Source organism: Pyrgilauda ruficollis, unplaced genomic scaffold, assembly GCF_017590135.1.
Source record: "Pyrgilauda ruficollis isolate IOZ18807 unplaced genomic scaffold, ASM1759013v1 scaffold41, whole genome shotgun sequence".
NCBI classification, from domain to species: Eukaryota; Metazoa; Chordata; class Aves; order Passeriformes; family Passeridae; genus Pyrgilauda; species Pyrgilauda ruficollis.
The window spans coordinates 3379160-3404097 of record NW_024525601.1 but is presented as its reverse complement, the minus strand read 5'-3'; the positions used below and the strand labels follow the sequence as shown (position 1 = coordinate 3404097).

The window sequence follows — 24938 nt, the reverse complement described above, 5'->3', positions numbered from 1 at the left end:
ACCTCCTGGGTGCCTGGTTGAGGTACAAATGTAAGCTGTCATATTTTTTAACTGTGGGAACAGTTGAAGGGTGTCAGGTATATTAAGAAGCTTTACATTATGCATTTCAAATTCTTCTTGGATTCAAGCACTGGAAACATTCCAGGTTCCAAGGTTTCTGTTTAAAATGAGATTTAATGTACATACATTGTAGCATTGCCAATAATATCTTAAACTGGGTGTGTTTTATTGAGTGATTCATAAAGTAAGACAGACAAAGTATGCACAGTGGTATTGGAATTTGGGTGGGATCAAAGTACTGATTTAGTGTAATATGTTTGTCAAGCACAGCATACAGGAAATCTTCTTTCTGAATGAAGATGGATTTAGCCCATGAGAACCTCAGTATATTCCAACTGTCATTTATTCCAGTGAACCCCCCTTTGAAAATATTAAAGTAAAAACTAAAAAAGCTGCAGCACTCACCCTCAGATATTCCATTGGCAATGAGACTACAGTCAGACTTGTTGGAAGTAAAAGGCAGGAAAAGTACTAATATTAATAAAAATAACGTTGATTTAAAGGGACGCTGTCTGCAGTTGCAACACAGAAGAAAATTCTATCTGTTCCCTAATGGAGTGGCTGCAACATTTTTATTTAAATGCAATTTTGCTGTTAATTTGGCATCCATAAGCATACTGAGCTGGGTATGCTGTGATTGTACATTTGCATGCATGTACCTCACCCTCTCTGCACTCTTCCTGTTTGCATCTCATTCCAGTCAGTATTTTGAAAACCACAGTGCTGATTTTGTTTCTGAGACTAAGAAGCCACTCGTACAGAGAACAAGGAGCTCTTACACTGAGAAACTGAGCCCTGCTTAGAGGACTTCATCCTGGCAGGAGGGATAATCCTGTCCTGAGTTCCATTATTAAAAAATCAAGCTGTTACATTTATGAAACCCCTGTTTAAATACATTAGGTTTGATTCTTCTTTGACTCCTGATCAAGAATTAATTTTTTTTTCTTTTTCTTTTTCTTTTTTTTTATCATATACTGCTTGCTGAAGAGTAGAAACAGAGTATTCTGCCTTTATCCCTGCTTTCTCCACTCTGATGCACTCAGGGGGCATAACCACCTTGTTAGTCTGGCCCTGCCTAGTCCTAACTGCTCCCTTGGCAAAATTCATGCATTTATGAGGTGGGACAGCTTACTGAAATAAAAGTGAAATTAATGAAAGGAAGGCTGTGGATGCCCTGTTTCAAGGGGAAGAGTTTTATGGAGGAGAACGAGCTTGCAAGACTCACATTCGTACAAAACAGACAGAAGGAAGAAGGTGAACTCCCCTGGTATCCGGAGCTAAAAGGGCTCCAGGTCTGCCCCTAGCGCTGGAAAGGATTCGGTACAGCAATCGGCGCAGACACAATGTTTTCAGAGGGCTTTCCATCTTTTCCTTGAAAAGTACTCTGCTGTTTCTGCAAGACCTGTCTATAGAGAGCTAATATTCCAAAGGTGTTATTTAGTTCTCAGAATTTCCTATCAACTGTGTTTTTTTTAAGGGTATGAATGCTATTAACCTATAGGTTAATGGATTAGCTTCAAATAATGTATTACATCCTTTCCCTCAATTGTATTTTACGATTTATATTAGATTAAATACACAGGGAAGATTTTAGTTTGTAATTTGCCTCAGTGAGAAATAGATTCAATAGGAGGCTGTGCTTGCTGTGGTGTCCTTCAGCTACCCATGAAAAGTTAATCTGTAAAGTTCTCAGAACGGACATGGAACAAAACTTCGGGATATTAAGATCTTGAAAATAAAGGAAAACTTCTTTCTCCTGGAAAGCTCTAGCTTATATGCATTAATTATCTCATGATACCTTTTGATAAGCAAACACAAAAGCAAGCAGTGTACAGCATGCCAGTGCAAGTTAGAGGAGAGGCAGTGAAAAATTGGCTTATCGTGAAAAAAAGAAGCTGTAGCCTGATTTTGTTTCTTTGATCTGCAGACAGATCCTTCATGAAGATAAGAGCCGGGAGCTGCATGTCTTGCTTTAAGGCAGGATTTAGGTAATCTTATCTTCAAAAATCTCTGCATTCCTTTTTCTTTCACATTTCACTCCTGATATGCCACTAACACAGCATACATACATTGAGCCTGATTACTCACCTATCACACTTCTTCCCTTGGACTAGATAAACCAACCAACCAGCCCTCGGTGTGAGCTTATTTTTTTGGGTGACAAGTCCAAAAATACGTGTGCAATAGGTTCCTCCTCAAAGACGTCTTCGTGTCCTCCCTCCTGTGATGGAATAAATAAGATATTATGAACTTTCTGGTGTTGTGGGATAACACGCCCAGGCAGCTTTGCATCTGGATGGAATTCTTTGAACTCCCACAGTATTGTTAACCTTCCCTTCCTGCAGGATAAAGCCAGAGAGTAGTTCAATTTTTTCCTCATCCTCTGTGCAAATAATTTGGGACCCAGCTTCCCAGATCCTTTCCTATTTCCAGTGGTCTGATTTCCTTACTTTTCAGGCTATTGGAAATTGCTATGACCTAAGTCAACCAGATGCCCAAGTGCTCCCATTCTCCGTGTAGGAGCCAAAAGGATATTCTCACCAAGACACAGTTCATCTGAGCTTTTTTAGAAGACGAATTACAGTTAAGTCACAAGCCCAGAAGTTAAGTGAACAGTAGTGGCTCACATAAAGTCCAAATTGCTCACAGGCTAGGCTCTTCCCTTGCTAATGACTGCATGAACACTTGGATCAGGGGGTCAGGGACCACATCGCCATTCCAGCCACTTGTCTTACTGAAAGGAATTACTTGGCACTACTGGCTCAAACTCACTTCAACCAAGGCTTGAAGATTGAATTGGAATTTTTTAATATGTTCTAACACCAAAATGAGACTTCTGACTCTTTCTGGGTTTTGGTGAAATATTTTGTCACTGCCAGAGCATCAGATTTATTTTCTAATCCATTTTACCACCCTTCTGATATCATAAGAAAGATTATGACCATGTAGCTTCTCTTTTTTAAGTCTTTATTATGACCATGTAGCTTCTATCTGCAGAACAACTCTTGTTGTTCTGCAGATAGGCCTTCACTTTGCTGATTCCTTTGCTGAAGGTAACTAGTACTAGTTCTCTTTAAGCTATACCTTCACAACTTACTACTCTATTACTTTTTTATTCTCATCTATTCTTAAAACTTTTCTAACTGTGAAAATGAGAGATATGATTCCATGATCTATGTGTGATGAGGGTAAGTCTGCAGACCCTTAGAGTGCAGACCTAGTATAGAACTTTTCTTTTGCATTTAATTGCCCTAAAAATAACATTTAAAGCCTCCTAGTGGAGGACTGCAGGATTTTTGGACCTAATGTACCCATCATCTTTAAAGAAACCACAAGAACTGATTGAGAAGGAGGGTAAAATAGCTGGACTGATAAAACAGGCTGCATTGTGCATATTACCAGGTTCTGCTACTCAAGATAGTTTCTTAGCTATTAGTTACGTCAGGATAATCAGCACCTCAGGTCCTGAGAAGTTATTGCTTATTTGAAGAGATTACTATATTATTACTCCTCATTAGAAAATTAAAGCTATTGATAAAGTAATGCATTCTTTTCCCCCATGTATAATATTTTATTCATATATATTTTAAAAACCTACAAAATAAAGCACACTAACTTCTTATTTATTTTTAGGTTTGGAGAAACTGAGATTATCTGTGTTGGAGCCAGATTCTGAGGTCCATAAACAGGCAGTACTACCACTGCTGTACAAGGAAATTGAAATAAACATTAAGCAAGGAGTTGTCCTGAAATGAAAAATGCCAGCATCATTACCAGCAATGATTATTAATTGTGTTGTCAAAACTTTGCAAAACTTCAGGTTTCTTTAAGGGTTAATTTATCTTCATGAAGGACATAGACCCAAAAAGGGAATTTTGAATTTACATCAAAAATCCTTTGCATTTCAGGGCTGTTTAGACTAGTGGTGGGAAGAGGGGAGGTCACACTCCCAAACTCAGACTTAAGCTCATTTCAACACACAAAAATGTTACTCATAGCAGGAAAAAAAAAAAAAAAAAGGGGGGGAAAAAAAGGAACTCTATCTTTTATGCTGTAGATTTTATGAATTGATGAGAATTTCTTCCTTATCATCAAAATGATCAGATTTTTCTCCCTCTGGAATTCCTTTCTCCTATTGTTCTCCTGTTTTCTTTTGGGAGTGCAAAGATCCCCTCACTGTTAAATCTAAACAAAGGAATCAACTTTATTATGTAAGACTAAGGACTAAGACGTAAGATAAGTCTCCTCTGACACCACATGGCTTACAATTGGATTTTAATTTCTCCTTTGCAGTTGCCTCATGATTGTTCCTAATAAACACCCAGTTCCACTGATGCAGACAAAAAGGTAGGAGTGACACCACAAGCTGGCTACAGGCGCCCTTCTCACTGCCTAAACTACCGTAAGGTCAGGATGGATAGATGCATTCTCATTTGAAAATTTTGATTTGAACCTTGTTTGGAAGGTCCCTGTTTGGGTCTTCTATAACCAGAGGAAGAACCCATCAATGTACATTCACTGCCTGCAGATTTAATGAGAAAAATCATTGTAAGTTCAAACCTGCTCTGGCTGGCAGCACATGCTGGGTATGTTTTAGACAAACCTGATGCTCACTTGGCAGGACAAATTTCTGAAGTACAAGAGCCCTGTTATCTCTCCTTGGCAGTATGCACAATAGAAGCCTGCTTGCCTGACAATAAAACTTTGGCCTTAGTATAAAACCCTTTTCATAGTTTGTAAGGCTAAGCTTAATTAAAAGGAGAATTGTGTATGCTCTCCTTTCATTTGGTAGTAAACACAGGCTCCTTCACCTCATACAAAGCTAATGGTGGTAAACCAGATACTGCACCACTCTATACAAGAATAGTCTACTGTGGAATGTACTGCTAGAAGGAAACAACATGTCTATTCAGTAAATCCAGTTGTAATTTATGAGAACTTCACTGGGCTGCTCCTGCAGTGAGCTGGAAGGCAAGAAGGTATCACCGACCTGCTGCAAAGACTGCCTGAATTTGAAGTAGAGATCTCCAGTTATCACTCCAACCAGACAACCGATAGCTGGGTAAAGCTGATCTTCACATTCCCTTCCAAGCAGCAAGTAACAGGTGTCACCTATGCCAGAAGCATGAAAGGAGCCCAGCAAACCAATGTCAGCCCCACCAAAAGTAAACTGAGACAGTTCTTGTCATCTCCAGGGACTCATTCAGGACAATCATCACGCCATCTTTACAAACTGGTCTCAAAACTGGCAGCCCAAAATGAGGACCTGCCAAACAGAGCATGTTACAAGAGCTATCGACACAACAAAATTGCAACCTTGAATATCCCCCAGATAGTGACCCCCTGTTTTGAGCTGTGCCTTGGTACAGGAAATCACAATAGGTTTTTGTTTGAATTGGTGTTTACACTGCAAACACCTGCATGCTCAGGCATGGTTTTGTATGGAATGATACACAACAAAGGATTCACACAGCCTTGTGAGTTCACATCAGTGTTTTCATAAGGTTCATGTGGAAAATGAGTTTGATAAAAAGATACAGACCTTTCATCAAGAACTTACTGTACGAATTCACACAGTATAAAGAATTTCCAGGATGCAGCAACTGGATTGATTTTGCTGGAATGATTCCATAAAATCACATAGATGATCTCAGTCTCAGCAGAAAGAGCTCTAGCTTGACTCCTTTGTGACCTGATGTCCAGCCTCAACAGCTGGTGTTGACTGGCTGTCATGGTTTAACCTCAGCCAACAACCAAGCCCCAGGCAGCCACTTACTCTCTCCCCCACCAGTGGGATTGAGGAGAGAATCATAAGGGTAAAAGCTGGAAAACTCGTGAGTTCCCATAAAGACCATTTAATAGGCAAAGCAGAAGCTGCGCACGCAAGCAAAGCAAAAAGGGGAATAAATTCACTGGTTCCCATGGGCAGGCAGGTGTTCAGCCACTCCAGGAGAGCAGGGCCCCCCTACACATGGCAGAGACTTGGGAAGAGAGTCTCCATCACTCCAAATGTCTCCCCTTCTTCCTTATTCCCACACTTTATAAACGGAGTATGATGTCAAATAAACATTCCTTTGGTCACTTGGTGTCAGCTGCCCCAGACATGTCTTCTCCCAGTTTCCCACGCGCTCCCAGCCTCCTCCCCAGCACAGCAGTATGAAGAGCGGAAAAGGCTTTGGATCAGTGTCAACCTGCTCAGCAATAACAAAAACATGTCTGTATTACCAACCCTGTTAATCTGTGTTCAGTGCAAATCCAAAACACAGCCCCATCCCAGCCACTGGGAAGAAAATTAACTCTACCCCAGTCAAATGCAGCCCACTGGCCAATTTACTCAGCAATATGGACAAATAATCTGTTGGATCACTGCGTCTTGACTTCTGCTTTCCAAGACTTCTCAGAAATTTCTTTTTACCTGTATAAGGCTGTACCTTTAAATTAGTTTACTTTTCATTTATCTTTCTGACTGAGCTTTTCAAAGACTTAGAAAGCCCTAATCCTAGCTTCCAGACTAAATCCATCTGAAGCTAATTTAGATCTCTTCTTTAATTGAGCCAATATTTTGCTTTAGCTAGTTCTTGTCCCTTCTTGGTACCTAATTTGCTATGGTATTTGCAGTGTTCTCAAGTTATACCACAGCTTCTGTTTTTCTGATGTAAGCAAAAAGCTTTTTTTAAAATTCTTTCCCCATCTAACAGCGGAGAAAAGTTGCACTATCACCAGCTTGAGGCTATGGGACATCATTTGTAAAGAATGAGAAGTCTTGCATAATTTTTCACTCCTTTGATAGGAGATTGCCTTGGGGATTAGCAGTGAGTAATCTTGACCCTCTTGACAAACATACATCTCTAATGCCAAAGATGTCAAAATGTTTCCCAAATACTTTAGGAACAGTGCATCTCTTACAAGGTCCAACAAGAAGCCTGCTGCTAAGCTTTACACAAACAATTTCCAGGTTTCACTCAATGGCAATAATCGTGCTTTTTGGAGCTCTTGGCAGTCAAGCTGCAAGTAGCATCTTGCAGAGGTTTACTCCCCTCTAACATTTTCCAGCAGATTTTTCTTCAGAAGGGAGTGTCTGGACCATCCAACTGCCATAAACAGAAGACGTTAAAACATGAAGCAACTCTACAACAAAATGAAGTAGCAGCCAGCTACATAATCTCCAGGTATTAACGCTGGAACCAGTGAGTTATAAAGAACCTAATTCACTTTTTGCATGTGCAATGAAATGGAATAACCCTTCTCAAACTAAAAAAAAATAAATTGCAGTGGTTTAAGACCTGTGTAGCTGACATCAGAATCATGCTCTTATTTCCACCGGGTCATTCCTGTACTTCTCTGGTTTTCATGTCTCAGGACTCTCATAATGCTTTTCCAGGGCAGTCCTTTTCTAGCCTTTGTTTAAATAAAAAAATTTTGATTAACTAAACATTTACTTTGATCAAATAAACAAGCAAACAAAAATAGCATCTCCCAGAATTTTAGCCATTTCATAAACACTGGATTTTGCATGGGATCTAGGAGCTGGAAGCTGCTCCTCCCAGTCAAGGAACAGCTTGCTCAGCAGCAGCTGCTTTCCTTTTAAGAGATTTTGGCAGTTTCTTGGGCAAGCACCAGAAAGATTTCTGTGGTGGCAGTCATTACTGTACTTCAAGTTTTTGTCATCCAAGGGATGCAGAGGCATTTCTTCCTGGGCAACAGGGAGTTAACTTGCCTCCTGTTCCCTGCCTTGGGAATAAGAGCTGGGATGGCAGCCCATAGTAGGAGGGTTGGGATTGAATTCGCCAGTGAAGGGGGGGGATAACATTTTTGTGTGAGAAAGATGCTTGCCAAGAAATCAAGAGGGGAAGTAACATGGGAGAAAGGAAGTAACTCATCAGTGTTTGGGACAGACAACAGCAGTTTCAGGATCTGGGTACACATCAGGGTCTTGGATGGATCTTTCTCTACCTACGTCACTCACAGAGAAAGAAAGCAGGAGGAGGAAGTGTAAGATGCCTTCATAAGCTTACAAACACTGCCAGAACCCCAAAAGCATCCAGTTTCCTACCAATACAGGCTTTCTAAATACCATTACACCACTTCTAGAGAGGAGGAGGCTGAGGTCATAGAAAACTTTTAAACATAGAAAACTAGAAAACTTTTAAACTAGTCTTCTACCAGCATGAGCCACACTGGGGCAGACACATGTGAGTAGGGGCAAAGAGAAGGACATCAGCAGCCCCAGCTGCCATTGCTCCAGACCACTGAAGGACACCATGCCGTCACTTGAAAGCTCTAGAGGAAGGCTGCTGAAAACCAAAGCCACTTGGCTTTGTACCTCCCAAAACCAAAATACAGTTGGTTTGAAAGAAGTGAGGTACACCATTGCTTCAAAACTTATAACTATTCATTGAATAAAATGCTACAAAAGGAAGGAAAAAAAAGGAAAGAAAAGTTCTGGGATGCAAAGATTTGTTTTCCTTTATTTTTAATCAGCCATTTGAAAACACTGCAACATGACCAATTCTGCAAAAATGTTTTCCTGACCACAGCATCTTGCATGCAGACAAACACAAGGATTATGCCAGTTCCTGGAAGAGTGAGCATCAGTAACTTTTTTTAATACCGGAACATGTTTGCTTGTTGTTTTTCTCTCTTATCTCCCTAATTTTGGGGATACTCAAAATTTTTGGGGATACCTTTTTTGTTGTTTTTTGTCGTTCATAGACTTTTTGTTTAAACAAGTACTATATGTTACTTTTTCCTCTGGTTATTAATTTTTGTTTGGCTCTTTATATTTTTTGACTGTACAATAAAGTTGCCCTTAACAACCTCTCTTCTGCTGTTTCAGCCTGAACAACTTCCACTGGGTCATCTTTGTGCTACTGTTTTAAACAGCTTGCTTGTTTGTAGGTAGCTAAGTAGCCATTAGTTCTATTCAGCAAGAAACTTTTGAGGTCTGGGCTGTAACTTCTGTTAGTGAGAGCTCACACTGCACCGGTGTGTATATGAGAAACTTCCCCAGGTAGGATGAAAGGTGAGAATCTGACTTGCTTTCCTGGGCAAATAGACAGGCACTGTCTCGTATTTTGGTGGTACTGAGTCCAGACAGCAAGTGGACATGTAGTTATATATGGCTTTGAAGCCAGTGAGATGTATTGCTCTCTGAAAAATGGACAGGTGTTCCTGCCCATGGCACTGGGGCTTGGGACTAGATGGTCTTTCAGGACCATTCCAACCCAAGCCATTCTATGATTCTATGAAAATGTAATTCCAGTGCGTCTTGCTGAAATTAATTCAGGTGGCATAATGTTTCGCATATACAGTAAGGAAAAAAATCCCAGACTTCAAGGATTACAAAATGTGGACCAAAGGAAAGGGACAGATGATTAATAGCACAAATGAAAGATACAGAAATTTTAAAAAACATCACAAAATCCCCAAAAGAATCTATGGAAAGGTGATCCTGAACCACAACACTCTTTGTAAAAGAATGGAGTGGGATGGTGTAAAACCTTAAAAATTTCTATCTTCTGTCAATTTGTAGAACTAATTACTGGCTGAAATTTGTAAAACTAATTAGAAGCTGCTTTAAACTGAACGTGCTGAGCGCAAACTGTAGTTTTTCCACATCAGGGAGTGTATCCCATGTGCTTATTGAAATACTTTAGTGTATAAGGCATTCTTGTGGAAAGACAACAAGCAGCCAGAATCCTTGCAATGTTCCTTACTGGTTGTCTAAAAAACCTGCTGTGTTTTGTTTCTCTGCTAAATTCTCCTAAAAAAAAAAAAAAAAAAAAAAAAAAAAGAGCTTAATTAAATCAAAAACATCTCTCTGATGAGCCTCTTCTTTGATCTCTGTCTTTTGATAATCTCTCTCCTGACAGGCTGTGAATACTCTGCTAGCAATACTTCACTGCTTTCCTCCATGGAGATAACAACTGCTCTGCTCCAAGCATTTCCTTGGCCTAGGATTTGGGATCTCTGGAAGTGGGCAAACATCTCCATCCAGCCTATTGGTGTGAGTGCAGGACTCCGTGTGGAGCTAATTAGAGTTATAATGAATGCCACAACAGTTTATTGCCAGGAAGCATCTAATGACCTGGCAGTAATCTCACAATGACTGATCAAGATTTTCTTCAATTCCCTTTAGCAATTTTACCTGATAAATTAGTGCAGGGGAAAAAAAAACAAACCAAACCAAACCAAACCAAACCAAAAAAACCCAAAACAAACAAACAAAAAAAAAAAACCCCAAACCAAAACAAAAACAAAAACCCCAAAAACTGTAAGCAGAACAGAGAGGCTCTGATTTAAAATATCTGATGGATTATACTCTTCTGCCTTCCTGGGGTTATTGTGCGCAACCCTTCTCCAAAAATTCTAGAACCTTGCATACCCAGAGCAGAATGCTTATGGCTTCTTCTTCATTGATTTCAGAGGACCAGCCTTAACCTGATGAGTTTTACTTAAATTTGGTATGTGATATGTGGGCTGCAACCTACTACTAACCTCAGGCTGACTATTTTAATCCAAGTTGGGTGTGTGCTACCGGGATTGGGCAAAAAAATGGAGTTACTATTTTCAATTATTTCTTCACATAGCAGGAAAAGCTTGAAAAAAGAAAAGAAAAGAAAAAGGAGATGGATTCAGATGGTTCACAACCAGAGCAGTCCCCATCCCGTGCCTAGCCTAGCACATGGTGTGTAGGACTAAGCATATGCACAGCCCCCTGCAGGATGCTGTCTCTCACAGACTGTTTTTCTCACAACAGCAAATATTTACCCTGCAGTACAAGAAAGACATGGAGCTCCAGGAGGGGGTCCAGCGAAGGGACACAAAGATTATTGGGGGTCTGGAGCATCTCTCTTATGAGGAGAGACTCTGGGAGTCAGAAAAGACTGAAGGGGATCTCATTAATACATACAAGTATCTCAAAGGTGGGTGCCAAGAGGATGGTGTCGGACTCTTTTAAGTCGTTCCCAGTGACAGGATGAGAAGCAATGGCCACAAGCTGAAACACAAAAAGTGTTTCACCTCTACATGAGGTAGAACTTCCCACTGAGGGTGGCAGAGCTCTGGACCTCCATGCGTACAGCAAATATTTACCCTGCAGTACAAGAAAGACATGGAGCTCCAGGAGGGGGTCCAGCGAAGGGACACAAAGATTATTGGGGGTCTGGAGCATCTCTCTTATGAGGAGAGACTCTGGGCGTCAGAAAAGACTGAAGGGGATCTCATTAATACATACAAGTATCTCAAAGGTGGGTGCCAAGAGGATGGTGTCGGACTCTTTTAAGTCGTTCCCAGTGACAGGATGAGAAGCAATGGCCACAAGCTGAAACACAAAAAGTTTCACCTCTACATGAGGTAGAACTTCCCACTGAGGGTGGCAGAGCTCTGGACCTCCATGCGTCTCTGGAGACACTCAAACCCCAGCTGGATGTGTTCCTGTGTCACCTGCTCCAGGTGCCCCTGCCTTGGCAGGGGGTCGGACTAGGTGATCTCCAGCGCTCCCTTCCATCTCTGACGATTCTGTGCTGTCCCCGCCGCGGGGCTCAGCCCAGGGCGCGCTCGCAGCCGCGGAGCGCCCGTGCCCGGCTCTGCGGGAGCTGGGAGCGGGGGGCAGCGGCGAGGCGGGGCCGGGCGCATGTGACCGGATGGCGATACGCGAGCTGAAAGTCTGTCTGCTTGGAGTGAGTAAGGGCGACCGGGGGGTCGCTTCCCCCTTCCTTTCCCCCCTCTCTCGCCTCGCAGGTGGGGGCTGTGGGAGCGGGGTGCTCCCGCAGCCGGGGAACGCTTCCAGCCTCGCTGTCCCGCTTCCCGGGGGGCGCCGCGTCTGGCGGTCCCGGGCGGGGCGGGGGGGCTCGGCCGCAGAAAATTCCACCACGCCGAAACTTGGCAGCCGCGCACCGGCCTCCGCGGGGCGGGGGGAGGCTCTGGGGCTTGTTGTTTTTGTCTTGTTTCTCAACTTTTTAAAAGTGAGGAGGGCGTAGCGGGCTGGGAGAGGTGGTCAGTGGCTCTCTTTTGGGGGGCTCCCCCAGCGCTCCCCAGGCAGAGCCATCCCCCGGCGGCAGTGGTCCCGCGGAGGTCTCCCTTTGATGCCAGAGCCCCGGAGGCACCTGGGGGGTGGGAGGGGGGGTTGCTGCCCACCCTGGGGCTCGCTGCCCACCCTGGGGCTCGTCACAGGCGGCGGTGGCCTCGCCGAGCCCCGTTCCAGCGGTGGGGAGCCGCCCGGGGCCAGGCAGCAGCGCTGCCAGCCCGCCCCGGGACGCTGTGTCCGGCGGCTCCTGCTCCCGGCGCTCGGTCCCGTCTCACCGATGTGCTGCTCCGTGCTTTGTTTAGTTCCTTGCCTGGCTTTATTTAGCAGCGCTTCTTTGACTCGCCTCCTTACAGGAACGTCGCTTTTGCCATTCCATTTTTTTTTTTTTTTCCGCTTTTTTGGCGAACTCGCGCGTGCGTTTCACATCTGGAGCAGCAATGTGCTGAGCTCTGCACTTTGGCTGAGCCTGCCCCTCTCTGCCCGGCACCGAGGGAGCTTCCCGGCAAAATGTGCCCACCAAGCTGGCACAAACACCGCCGCAGAGCAGAACCACCTCTCCTGACAGTAACCAGCAGAGCATCACTACTCCAGTACACAAGTTTCTTTTTAAAAGTCAAACATCCCAAATTACCCGGTGCAAGTGCTGCTGCTTTTAGGCCCACATCTCCATAAGCACTCAGTGAAGCTGGGTGAATGAAGGCGTTTTACAGTGAATTTGCTTTCATGCCATCCAAGTGAGTTGGACATTTGAAAACCAAACACAAATAGACACTTCAGTTCTCTCTGATTTGTGTTGACACTTAGCCCAGCAGGAGTGGATACCTTGCCCTGGAGTAGTTCTTGCCAGGATGCGGTGCCAGGGCACTGGAGAGTTCAACCCAAAGTATTTGGCAGTGACCATTCCTCCTTTCTTGGTTAGAATTCCTGCCTTCAACTTTTAAAATGGCATAGTGACAAAATAAATGTGGTTTGTACAAACATGAGGAGTCTGTGGTAGAATATGTAGATGTGTCTTTGCTTGTTTTCTTCTCCAGCAGAAAATGTTGTAATTTTATAGAGATGAAGTGTCTAGTGGTGTGAGATTCCACATGTCCATAATTTATTGATGTTTTGTAACATCAAAACTTACTAAACTTACTGGAGATTTTGTAAGGCAGTTGTTTGCTTTTTTTTTTTTTTTTTTTTTTTTTTTTTTTTTTTAAGATGGGAAAAGAAACCTATAATGCAGCTCTGTGTTACTAGGAGTATGCAATTACTCTGAAGATTCATTAAAATGATGGGGTGGCAGTGGTGGCTCTTAGGGAGATGTGTCTGTAGTTATAGTAATTTAGTAATTAGTGATATGTTCCTTCCATTTTAGGAGGGCATAGTCGTAGAAAACCTTTACTTCTGATCACAGACATCTCATTTACCATGGGGGTTGACGCTATTTTCCCAAAAGAGAGGAATCCTTTAGATGATGAGTCCCCTCAAGAAGTTGACATTTCTAGGGCAAGGAAACTCCATACCTGTCTGTGTGAACAAATGGAGGCATTAATTGTCTGATTTGCTTGAAAGCTAGATGGCAACTCCAAAATACATTCTCAGATCTACCAAAAGAAATCTTGACAGCTGTTTTTTCCAGTAGGTCCTGGACCTGGTTAATCTGCATTGTATGTCATAGATCCCTTGATAATCAGTCAAGTCTGGCATGTCCTAGTCCCAAGTTCTTATACTTGTTAGAAATATGGATTGAATTGGTTTGTAAATCCATATCCCTCTCCGCTTCTGAACACCGCTCTAGACTGCACCTCTGGATCAGACAGGAGGATCACTGACAGTTTGGCTTCAAGCTGTGCAGGGGGCCTGGGCTTGGGCTATTTTTGCCTATTCAGAATTTCCCAATGGGAGAAAATTGCAGCTGGTCCAACGTTTGCAAACCCAGCTTCTCCACAAGCTCTGGAGCCCCATTTGGCTACAGAGTGTCCAGATGGGAAGATGATGAAGAGGAATAGAGAAACCAGAGCTGTGGTCCACACTGCCAGCCCTACAGGCCAGTGCAGTACTCCAGGGCCAGTGAGTGGCCTGGACCCATTGCACTAAAAATGGGGAGTAGGCTATTGGCTCCTGGATGTAACCCCTCATTGCCAGGAGGGAGCCTGGCCTCTAGTTTTTAGCATTAACCTAACAAACCAGGATTTGGGTATCTGCATTTCATTTCTTCCTCCTCCAGAGTATCTTGGAGTTTTTAAAATCCTCTGTGGGTGTCTTGGGAGTGATTTGGAGCAGCCAGGAGTAGTGCACTGCAAGATGATGGTTATGGGATTTGTAGCTGTTGACGGAGACACGAGTGAGAGAAGGCCAAAGGGGAAATCTGGGGCAGCAGGAGGGTGGGAGTGAGTCAGTTTGGAAGGAAGGCTTTGTTGATTGCAGAGCTCTCTGAGAAGGGATGGTTCCAGCTTGCCAGTGGGCGAGCAGGAGCAGGATGCCTGCCTAATTGTCCAGTGCCTCGCAGCCTGGGGTGTAGGAGGTACAGAGGTGCAGTTGAACAGCTCTCTTTAGTATGTTGCCATGCAAGTGTCCTCAAGCCTGCTCCTAAACTACTTCCTCCAGTAAATTATTGCTGCTGGGCAGTCAGGTATCTGCATGTGGAAGGTGTTCATCTTCCTGAGTGTAAATGCTTGAGCTCTGCTCCAAGTCCTGTCTTGTTACCCCTGACTCTTCCTGGTCTCTCAGTCCAGTTTGTTATTTGTTCCCAGCAATTGTCCCTTACATTAGATGCCACATGCTTCTGGGCCTGAGCTGGTTTTAGCTGCAGCTCAGTGTGTGTGGTGAAATGAAGTGTAGCTCTCATTTGATTTGTGTGGTGTTTCCATGTGGGCACCTTGTTGAGTGGCTGGAGGAGAGAGGAGTGTAGGGGAGCTGCTCTGTTCCTGAGCCGTGCTTCAGTGCTGAACTGTGGCTGGCTGTGCAGCTGCCAGCTTTCCTAATCTGTCTGTGGCTGCTCAGTGCCCTGTGCCTTAGCTCCCAACATTTTCTTTATGTGGGCTGGAGGAGCGATTTACAGCTCCCTGCCAAATCCTGACATAATTGTGTGTGGCAACCACAGAAGAGATTGCCAGGTTTACGACTGAGGCAAAGTTTCTTGTCTTTGTCACTTCCTGAGGAAACTTTGACAACTCTTCAGACTTTGGGAGGTGGTTTGCTGACTACCATCTAAAGTGACCTCCACTACTCCTTTCCTTCTGTTTTTGTTTATTACATTTTTGTGTTGTGACTGTGCATCACAGGACCAAAGGAGGTAGGATTGGAAGAGGCTCAGAGGTCATCCCTTGTCCCTAAAGCCCTTCTTATTCCTTACATCTGTTTGTTTCCTCTGTCTTTAAAAACTCACCATCTTCTCCCTGGGGTTATGTCCCAGGGCTTAACTGCTTTTACTGTAGAACGTTTTCCTGGACATAATGCCCACATCTTCTCTAGCTGACACTTCGTTTCTTCACCCTTCTGTTTGTGCCTCTGTTTTCTTGCTCCTGAGAAGTCACTTGCTGGCCTGCGTTCTGCTAGCATGAAAACGCTGTCTGAAGCTGGTGAGCCTGCATTTGTAAGAGGAGTGACATTTCCTCTGTGGAAATGACACTATGATACAGATATATACACAGATCACTGGGAATCTTTTAGTTTGTGTCTAAAATGTTTGTCATAGTCAATGCTTTTATGGCCTACGTGTCCCAACACAAATAGGAAAGCTGCTGTTGAAAACAGAACGGCACCCCTGGCTGGGTTGAGCCAGTTAAGGAGCTTTCTTGTCATCAGGTATGTGCACGGTGGCCTCCATGGTAAGGTGAGCATCCTGCTGAGGACAGTGACACTGCACAGTGCAGAAGCTGCGGGTGCATCAACAGCTGCAGTGTTGTCACCTAAAACAGAGAGCAGAGCAAACAAAGGGAGTCATGAAAAGAGGAAAAAGGTACTGATGAAGTAAATGTGTGCCTTCTATAATTTTGTCCACAAAAGTATCTTGTCTGAGAGAAGAACAGAAACTGCCAAGCAATTTTTCCCCGTGTTAATGGTTCTTCATTACCTACTCATTCATTCTATTTTATTATGTAAACAGGTAGCTCTATCATGAGAGAAATTTTTGAGTTGTGACACATGGCTGTCTGTCTTGTGAAGTCACTGGTTTGAGGTGTCCATCATTTTAGCCTTTCCATCCAAGGAGCCCTTTGATCTGTATCTCTTTCCTAGCCAGTTATGTTTTTAAAACTGAACAGTGATTTTAAGTCCATGGAGAACTGAAAGACAGACACATGGTTAGCTGAACTGCATGTACCTAATTTTCTTGGGAAATGTTTTTTTCTTGGCGTTCTTCTTTGGTGAAGAATACTCTGAAATATGCTCTTAATGTGAGCACACAGCACTTCCATATTCCATTGCCATGCTTTGCCAGTCAAAAGAAGTGTACAAGATACTGAAGGAGACTGGGACTGGTGATTTTGTTTTTATTGTTTGTCAATATTGCATTTTATTGTTTGTCAATAAAAATCCAGTTATGCACCAAGCAAGAAAATCCTGTTCTCTTGTATCAGTAAAAAAGTACCTTCAGAAGCCTAAAGCAGCCTTTTCATATTATTTTATAAGACATTTAAATGGCTACAATCAGATTTTTTTTGCAATATATACATTAAATATGTAGGTAAACAATTTCTCACAATTTGGAATTCAGAATTTCATGTTGATCTTGGCCCTTTTGCTTTCTTGATGTATCTACAGGACTTTTTTTCTTTACTGATTCTTCCAAGGGTATTGTGTGGGATTGCTTAGAAGAGTAGACTGGAACATCCTTCTAGGAAAAGGTGGTTGTGGAGGCCACACTCTGCTTTCGTTTCCAGTGGCCCAACCAAACTGGATTTCTGAAGAAGCAGAAGGAGGAATTTGAAGCAGATTTTAGTTTCAGTAGCAGCAAAGCCTCAAAGGGGAAGCTGGTTACTAACCATCTTCTGGGTAGCAAAAGAGTACCCCGTGGTTGGTGCTTGTTGCTGCACTTCATGGGCTCCCATTCGCTGATAACCAGCTCTGAGCTCCCATCCCACGCTTGTAACTTGCCTGTTGAATGAGTCCATGCAGTGGCTATCACCCAGATATCATATGCAGGCTGTAGTTTTACTGTCTCTCAAATTCCCTTTATATTTAGATTTCCCCAGCCCCTTGCTCTTTTTGATTTCTGGCCAAAAAATTGGGAAACTTCTTGGTTTACAGTAGTTCTGGGGAAAAAAACCAAACCCCAACATTCTTTCTTTCTGCAAAAATAAGGAAGTTGAATGGTAATAAACTCAATTTTTTTCACACAGTTGAGAACAGTTTTAGCCCTACTCAGTGAAGTAATGCTGTGACAGACTATGTGAAGGAGGCAGAAACTTTGCATGCAAACAGTACATGGGGAAAAGAAAAACCCTCTCATTTCCATCTGATGGTTCCTTTTAACTAGCTTAAGTCAAGCCATATTAAAAGGCCATTTTTAATTTGCATTTAAAGTGTGTTTTCTGAAACTCTGGTTGATGGTAGGGCTCATTTCTAAGGTGATAATTTAATTTATTGGTAGGATATGCTGCAGTTACAGTGCAGTTGAGCTGTCCATGGGCAAAGGCCTTTGAGTCTGCAGGGCTTTTGCCTGTGGTGGTGTTTATAAATTACAGTGCCGGTGCATTTTGCTTGTGTTGGGTTGTGTCTGAGCTGGGTGCAGTGTGGGTGCTACAGACTGCAAGTGCACATACAGGCTGGAGACACTTATTCTTGACCTATTCTGTCTAAAATTTCTCAAGCTAATTGCTTGTTGAGAGAAGCATTTACAGGGAGGCTGGAGCCATAACTCTGCTGCTTTTGCTCTTTTGCCTCCCTGCTGCTCCTTCTTGCAAATGCCATTTGCCCAGTCTTCAGGGCTGCTAGACCCTCCTGGGACTGCTATTAGTCATGGATTTCCTGGCCACATCTCTCTTCAGATAAGATCAGGACAGACACTTTTTTTTTTTTTTTTTTCATTTCCTGCACTGTGGTTTTGAGGGGAAGGGAGAGGAGCATGTTGAAGTGAACACAGCTGGCTTTAGCAGGTTTGCGCTGTTGAAGAATGATAGAATGGTTTGAGTTGGAAGTGACCTTTAAGATCATCTGGTTCCAACGCTGCTGCCATGGGCAGGGTCACCTTGCACTACAGTAGGCTGCTGTTGACCCCCCCCTTTTCCACAGTTCAGGTGGAAAACTGAGTGCAGGGCAAGGAGTTTCTTCTCAACTTTGATGGCTCACCAGCCTCCACTGATGTGGGGGGCTGTTCTGGGAGCTGTGGTCTCCATCAAGCGGTCTGGAGCTTCCTCTGCTCATATTTTTCTCAAGGTGTTTCTGGGGCCAGCCAAGTGCTCCTCTAACACACGGTTAGAGATACCTTCCAAGAGGGTTGGGAAAGGAGGTTGGAAGTGTGGTAGAGTTGGTCTAGTCACAAGCTACCTACAAGTCTTACCTCCATCCAGTGCTAATCACACCTATGGGTTAGATCATCGTGCCAATGAGTTGGATCATCCCGTGCCTTTTAGAGAGGGCAGAGCAAGCCTTCAGTGCTTTGCTCCTTGTCATGTCCCCCACTGCCTCCTGACTGTAGGCAAAGGGCAGCTGATGTGAATATAACTCTGCAGAAAGTGTCTGGAGCTGCCATGGGACACGTGCTTCCAAAGTAAACCAAAATAAAAGATGTTTTTATTCTTACAGAGTTGTTTTTCTTCTCACTACATACCTTGTAGAGGCTGGGTAGTGGTGTCAAGGTCAAGGTGAAAGGAAATTTTAAACATTCCACCTCAGTTTGTAGGATGCCAGGAAAGGGACACATTTCAGTTTTCTTCTGAATCATCTTGTACACCCTTTCCGTAAATGCTCACTTTGGAAGTTTTGAACACCACTGCCAAAAGACAAATCCGAACTTTAGAAAGCCGCCAGCGGAGGTGGATGGGAGGCCAGCTGGGAGCACAGCCTTGTGTAAGCACATGCCAGTGGTTGATTTACAGTCTCTGGCCTTGCAGGGCTGTGCTGAAAGCTGAACAACAGGCAGTGGAACAAACGCTTTTTATTTTTGCTGGGATATTTTTAAACAGAAATGCTGGTTAGTGCATGGGTTTTATATTTCTTGCAGGCGAGGGTAGAGAAGTTACGATTTTCACTTTTTGTTTTGGCCAGAGTATGTTCTTATTTGGGCAACATGTGGAAGTGCATGTGCATGAAATCCAGCCACTAAATACTTAGTGTCCCTGAGTTATTGTTTCCTCCTTTGTCAGCAGAGTGACAGGATGCTGCAGACGTCATTGGGTGTCCTTGTTGGACCCCTCAGGGAACTATAGTCCCTGCAGGGGACTATAAAAAACTGTGAATGATAAATACCAGGCTCTTACAGGAGTTCACCTACAGTTAGGGGCTCTCTGAAGCAGATTCTCCTTCCCTTTAAAGCCTGTATAGAGAGCCAAAATGAGTTACCAGAAATTCCTAAAGCGGGCTTAATTCTGAAAAAAAAAAAAAAAAACCTTAAGTGTTGAAAGGTTCACCTTTGCATGGTTCACCAGCAAAGCTGTGCTTCTGGGTGACAGAACATGTCTGAAGTCACTTGCATCTCTTTCCAGGCTCACTGATGACCTATGGGATACAGCTGGAATAGCTTTAACCTTCTCTAGCATATGCTTGTAATTGGTAACTGATAACTCATCTCCAGTGCTGATGTTGTGTCAATTCTCCAGATCTACCAATTTCTTTCTGTGAGGGAATTCAGTGGCAAGAAAGAATCCTTAGGTCAACATCTGGTGTGTGCCAGCAGAGAGAAGCCCTACTAGGAATCACCAGACTTGCCAAAGACTGATTGAAAAGAGCATTTCCTTGAATGTGGTCTGGTGCCACACCAAGGTTCAGCTTGACTCTTGAGACTTCCATTTTTAGCTACTTGATTTAAGGGGATAAAAATATGTTATTGCTATGTAGTCAATAATTTAGGGTTTAGAAGGATATTACAACTGAAATGTTGGAGGTGTTGGTAAACATACAGTCACAATTTTCATTTTGAGCATCTTCTACTATCCATGGAAGCAAATACTAATTTTGTTTGCTTTAGGTAGTCTCTGTTAATAAAAAACCCTCAAACCACAAAAAAAAAATGAACCTCTCACTGACTGATACACACCACTATAAGCCTGTAACGGTGCACTTCCACTTTGGTGGGTGAATCTCGCAGCCTGATTAATTCCTGGAGGGATTTAGGAAATGAGAAAGGGAGTATGTTCTTTCTTGACTAGGAAGCTCATTATCTATATTTTTTTTCCTTTTCCTTTGCATACTAAATATAAGTATTTAAGTGCCTATTTTAAGAATCATAATAGCAACACTTGAAATATACCTTCTTAAAGCTGATATGAACAGGAAGCCTCCAACCACCTTTAGGCCAGAAGTTACTCATGGCGCGTAGTCCATGCTGACTTCAAACTTTTCAATACTGTGTAGACAAGCTTCCTTTTAGGATATTAATTTTGTGAATGTGCTACAAACATGGGGTTTTTTTGCTACATTATCCCTTACATCAGCAGTTTTCTTTTTTGAATGTTGTTGCTCTTGTGGAAAATCCAAGGAAAGCTGAACTTTGTTTTTGTCTTGGTTTGGTTAAATGTCAGAAAGGGAATTAAACCTCGTCTTCAAGTGTTATGACTCCAGCAGCAGAGTGTAGTTTATGGGAATAATCTTTAGAATCGATTGTTCTGTCTTAAATTGATGTGGGTTTTTTTCTGCCTTGGATATTTTTTGTTTATTTTTTTTTTCCTGCAGAGTGTGCTTGAAAAGAATAAATGCATGCCAGGGCATTAGACATACAGTTGGAGCGTGTTTTTTGTGACAAAAATGGCAGCTGGATAAAACCAGATAACGTAAATTTGATTTGAAATTATGCTACTGAAACCCTAATCTGAGTAGCATCCTTAAGCATTAGGGTAATCCCTCTTCAGCAGAGCATCAGGGTGCATCCTTCAGCCTTTGCTGCATGGCTAAATTGAATCCCATTCTTAAAGCTCAGCATATGCTTCAATGCACAGCTGAATGCGCTGCTGTGTGGAGAACAAGAGAAAATGTTTAGGTCAATTAAGTATTTGAGATTACAATGCCTGTGAGTGATTCCTGTCATTTGACATTAAAGCCAGATAGAGTAGCTGAGATCTATCTATCTAGCTACCTATCTTGTGGCCAGGTTTGTCTTCTCCCTTAGGCTGATGTGGAAAAAGGCAGAGAGAAAGCGAACCTTTGACACCATAAATCCAAATTTAAAGAGATTGTCTGAAGGAGAGTGGTTGCCCTGCAGCCTAAAAAGTTCTTCAGTAATAGTTTACGACCAAAGAATGGTTTGGGTTGGAAGGGACCTTAAAGATCATCTCATTCCAGCCCCGCGGCAGGGACACGTTCCTGTAGACAGCATTGCTCAGGGCCTTGAACACTTGCAAGGATGTGCAGATCAGTAGAAAAAGGGGTGTAGAAGTTGGCATGGAGAAACAGAGAATAATGGAGGAGGAGGAGGTGGAGTACTGAAACTGTGAGACCAAGGCAGAACATGTTGGGAGCATTGTAGGGGGACTGCTGAGAGGGAATGAGGAACACAGAGGAGTAAAGCCAGCAGCAAGGGAAAGAGGAGCTGAGGGTAATAAAACAGAAAGCTAGACAGAGCAAACCAACAAAAGGTAGTAGAAATAACAAAATATGGTGGAAAAACCCTGCCAACCTCTCCCTTGGTTTTAGCCTTCAGTTTCCTTTTAAATTATTTTAAAGCCCTGACTTTGTCTTAGTGCTTTTTCGTTTGTGTTTCAAAACACTTTTGGCCAGTGGAGCCTCCAGAATTGTTGTTTGCATTGCTTTAAATTCAGCTGTATCTCTCAACCAGTCAAAAACACTGTCGCAGGTGTGACACAGGGAAGCTTTGGTGGGATCGCATTGTCCAGTTGGTGTGTCTCCCTCAATCCCTGTGCCTGTTGTTCTGCCGTGTCTGGGATCTGTGGGAGCTTTGGAGTTAGTTCCATGTAGTCCCAAACACTCAGGCTGTGGCACTGCAAGTGTTTAGTATCCAGACAGTCTGTCTTGAGGGTGACTCCTCAGTACCTTCTGTGTGGCTTTTGCTACTTTGGAGGGAAAGATGAAATGCACTCTTCTACCACTTTGTCCTTTGAGGAGATGTCCTTAAATGTACTAAACTTCATGGTTTAGCATTCCATTTGAAGTGTTCCCAGCGTGTTTTCAGTTGAGATTTGCAAAGTCTGTACTCTTTTGACCATTTCTGGTTCCCAGATTTTGAGTAAAAATGAAAAAAAACATGGCCAGGTGAATAAAAATTTCCTTCTGCAAGTCATTTGTAAATTAGATACTGATTTCCTAGTTATTTTTGTGATGGAGGGAAGAGTAAGAGCAACAAAACCTGGTTTTCCTTAAGGGCCTTTCCCTAAAAGGTTGAATTTCATGGCACGAGTGTTACCAGCTTTTAGAAGTTGCTGCATTTCGTTCCTGATGAAATCAATGGGAGGTGAACACATTCAAGAAGTCAACTGCTTAGGGGCTACACCTTGCACTGATAATTTCTCCCATTTATGAGCCTGTTTGGTGCAGATAGCTTTAGCTTTAGTAGCTTCACAGCAGCACACAGTAAATCCACAGATAAAAAACTCAGCCCTGGGTTTTATTATACCGTGCTTGCTGTTATCTCTTCTGTTTACTTGCATGAGTGATAGAGGGGAAAGCACCAGGCGGGTCTTTATATCATGCTGTTTAAAATAAGTGATGTGATGTTTGCTGTCTTAGGGAAAACTCCAGACAACAGGTGGGATGAATACGAAATCACTACTAATTGAAGTTAATTAAACCTAACAGTTGGGTGAAACATTTCTTAACGCAGATTTAGGTAAACTTTCGATTGTCCATTTCCCATCCTGCACATAAATTCAGGACATGTAAACCTCCCTTAGGCCTCTCCTTCATGTTGCCACCTAATGTCCACGTGGATACATAATATCTATACGTAATTTGCAGTTAATGGTAAATAACAAATAATGGCAAATTTCAGAAACGCTCAACTTGTCCCCCTTCCCCTGATACTCCCCGGAGAAGAGACTTGTTTTATTGTGTCTGGAATGTTGACGGAAGCGGCTTTCCAAAGACTGGCAAATTGTGAAAACAGCTTGCATAAAGAGTGTCCCCATAGCATCTGGGCGGCTTTTAGGCTGCTGATAAAGGAGACCAGCTCACACCTTAGATGGTCACCAGCGCTGCTGATTTTGCAGGTTGTTATATCAGCTGAAAGGAACTGATAAGCAGAGGCAGAGTTTCTGGCAATAATTCCAGGTACAAAATCCTTAGTTCCTGTCCCACCCTTGTGGTGTTTCCTTGACCCGCTCAAGGCTGATAGTGTCCAGCTGCCTTGGCTAGTAGAAACCAGTGGAAGAGTTATTTGCTTCTGGTTGTTGGTAGGTGGCATACCCAGTACCAGGGCTCTGCTAATTTGGAGCAAAGATCCATGGCCATGAGGCTGGTTCCTGTTTGTTAGAGGAAATGTGTGTTTTTATAGCTGCCCCCTGAAACTGCCTTCTTCCTCTCAGTTGCCTCTTGCTGTAAGGGAGAAGGGATTGGGCTTTCTTGTCTCCAGGACTGAAGTTTTCAACTAGTGTTTCAGTTGGAATTCATAATTTATGTGGCTTTTTTCTTCCTCTCTGGTATGAAATGCATTAACAAGTTGCAGGTGAGACAGTTACAAATTGGGAGGAGTATGTCTGAGCATTGAAGTGAATAGCACTTATTGAGCTTGGTTGGACAAATTTGAGGGTAATTGAGCCCTTTTACAGTTTTCCTAGGCAATTGCTGGACAATTTTTGTACTAGTGAAATAACAAGCTGAACACAAGAGCCATTTTGTCAAATTCTGTGGCTGATGGGCATATTGTTGCTTCTGTAAGAGCCACTGCCTTCATTTAATAAAAGAAAATGACTTGATGCTTGTTGGCAATCTACAATGTGAAATTATAGTGTTTGGATTGGATTATCAATTTCAGACTGGTTGGAAGATTTTTGATATCTTCTGTGTTGGGAGAGGAATATAAATTATTTTGTTTTCATATTTACTAGGTGGCACTAACAAGCCTGTATTTCTAAATCATGACCCCTAATGATAGACTTTGACAATGAAAAGAGGTAGGGTGTTGGAGTGTGAACAGCAACTTGTGTCAAACAGCAATTCAAGTCAAATATTATCTCCTCATCATACCAGTATTTTGAAAGTTGCAGCTGTTACAATATATGTGGGGAAGGTTCACTTGGGAAAAGAATTCGGTTTGGAAAGAACTACACAGAATTTTTTTATCCCATTTTTTTTTCTGGCAAATTGTATTTGAAAACAACATTTGTCAGGATGCTGTTGCTTAATGTGTTTACTTAACTGTGAAAACCTCAGGTTATTTATGCATGTAGTCTGAAAACTAAATTTAGTTTCTGTGATCACTGCATTGCACAATGGTGATGAAGGATATTTAACCAAATTGTTGTGCTGGTGTGTGTGCATATGGCCAATAGAGATAAAACCCCTGCAATCAATACTCATTATCACTGACAGTGTGAGGTACAGTGACTTGTCTCTTACTTCCCTTACCTAATTTTTCAACCTCAGGGACAATTACAAGGATTTCTAAGTAGATACTATTCACACATTTTTTACTGTATCTTTAAATAGGAATTTCTCTGCAGGAGGAGTAGTACACCAAGTGGATTTTTGTGACTGCATGTGTGTCTTGAGATAGAGCAGGTAGGAAAGGGATGGCAGCATGCAGATGTTAAGAAGT

General features: G+C 42.8%; 1 protein-coding gene across 1 annotated transcript in view; it reads left to right on the top strand.

The window, feature by feature from the left end:
• Positions 1-11705: 11705 nt before the first annotated feature.
• The window catches only part of RAB31 (RAB31, member RAS oncogene family), a 60005-nt gene continuing 46772 nt past the window's right edge, over positions 11706-24938 (top strand). Inside the window, exon 1 of the mRNA XM_041477598.1 lies at positions 11706-11741. Coding sequence (XP_041333532.1) covers positions 11706-11741 — 36 coding nt within the window. The remainder of the gene's footprint in view (positions 11742-24938) is intronic.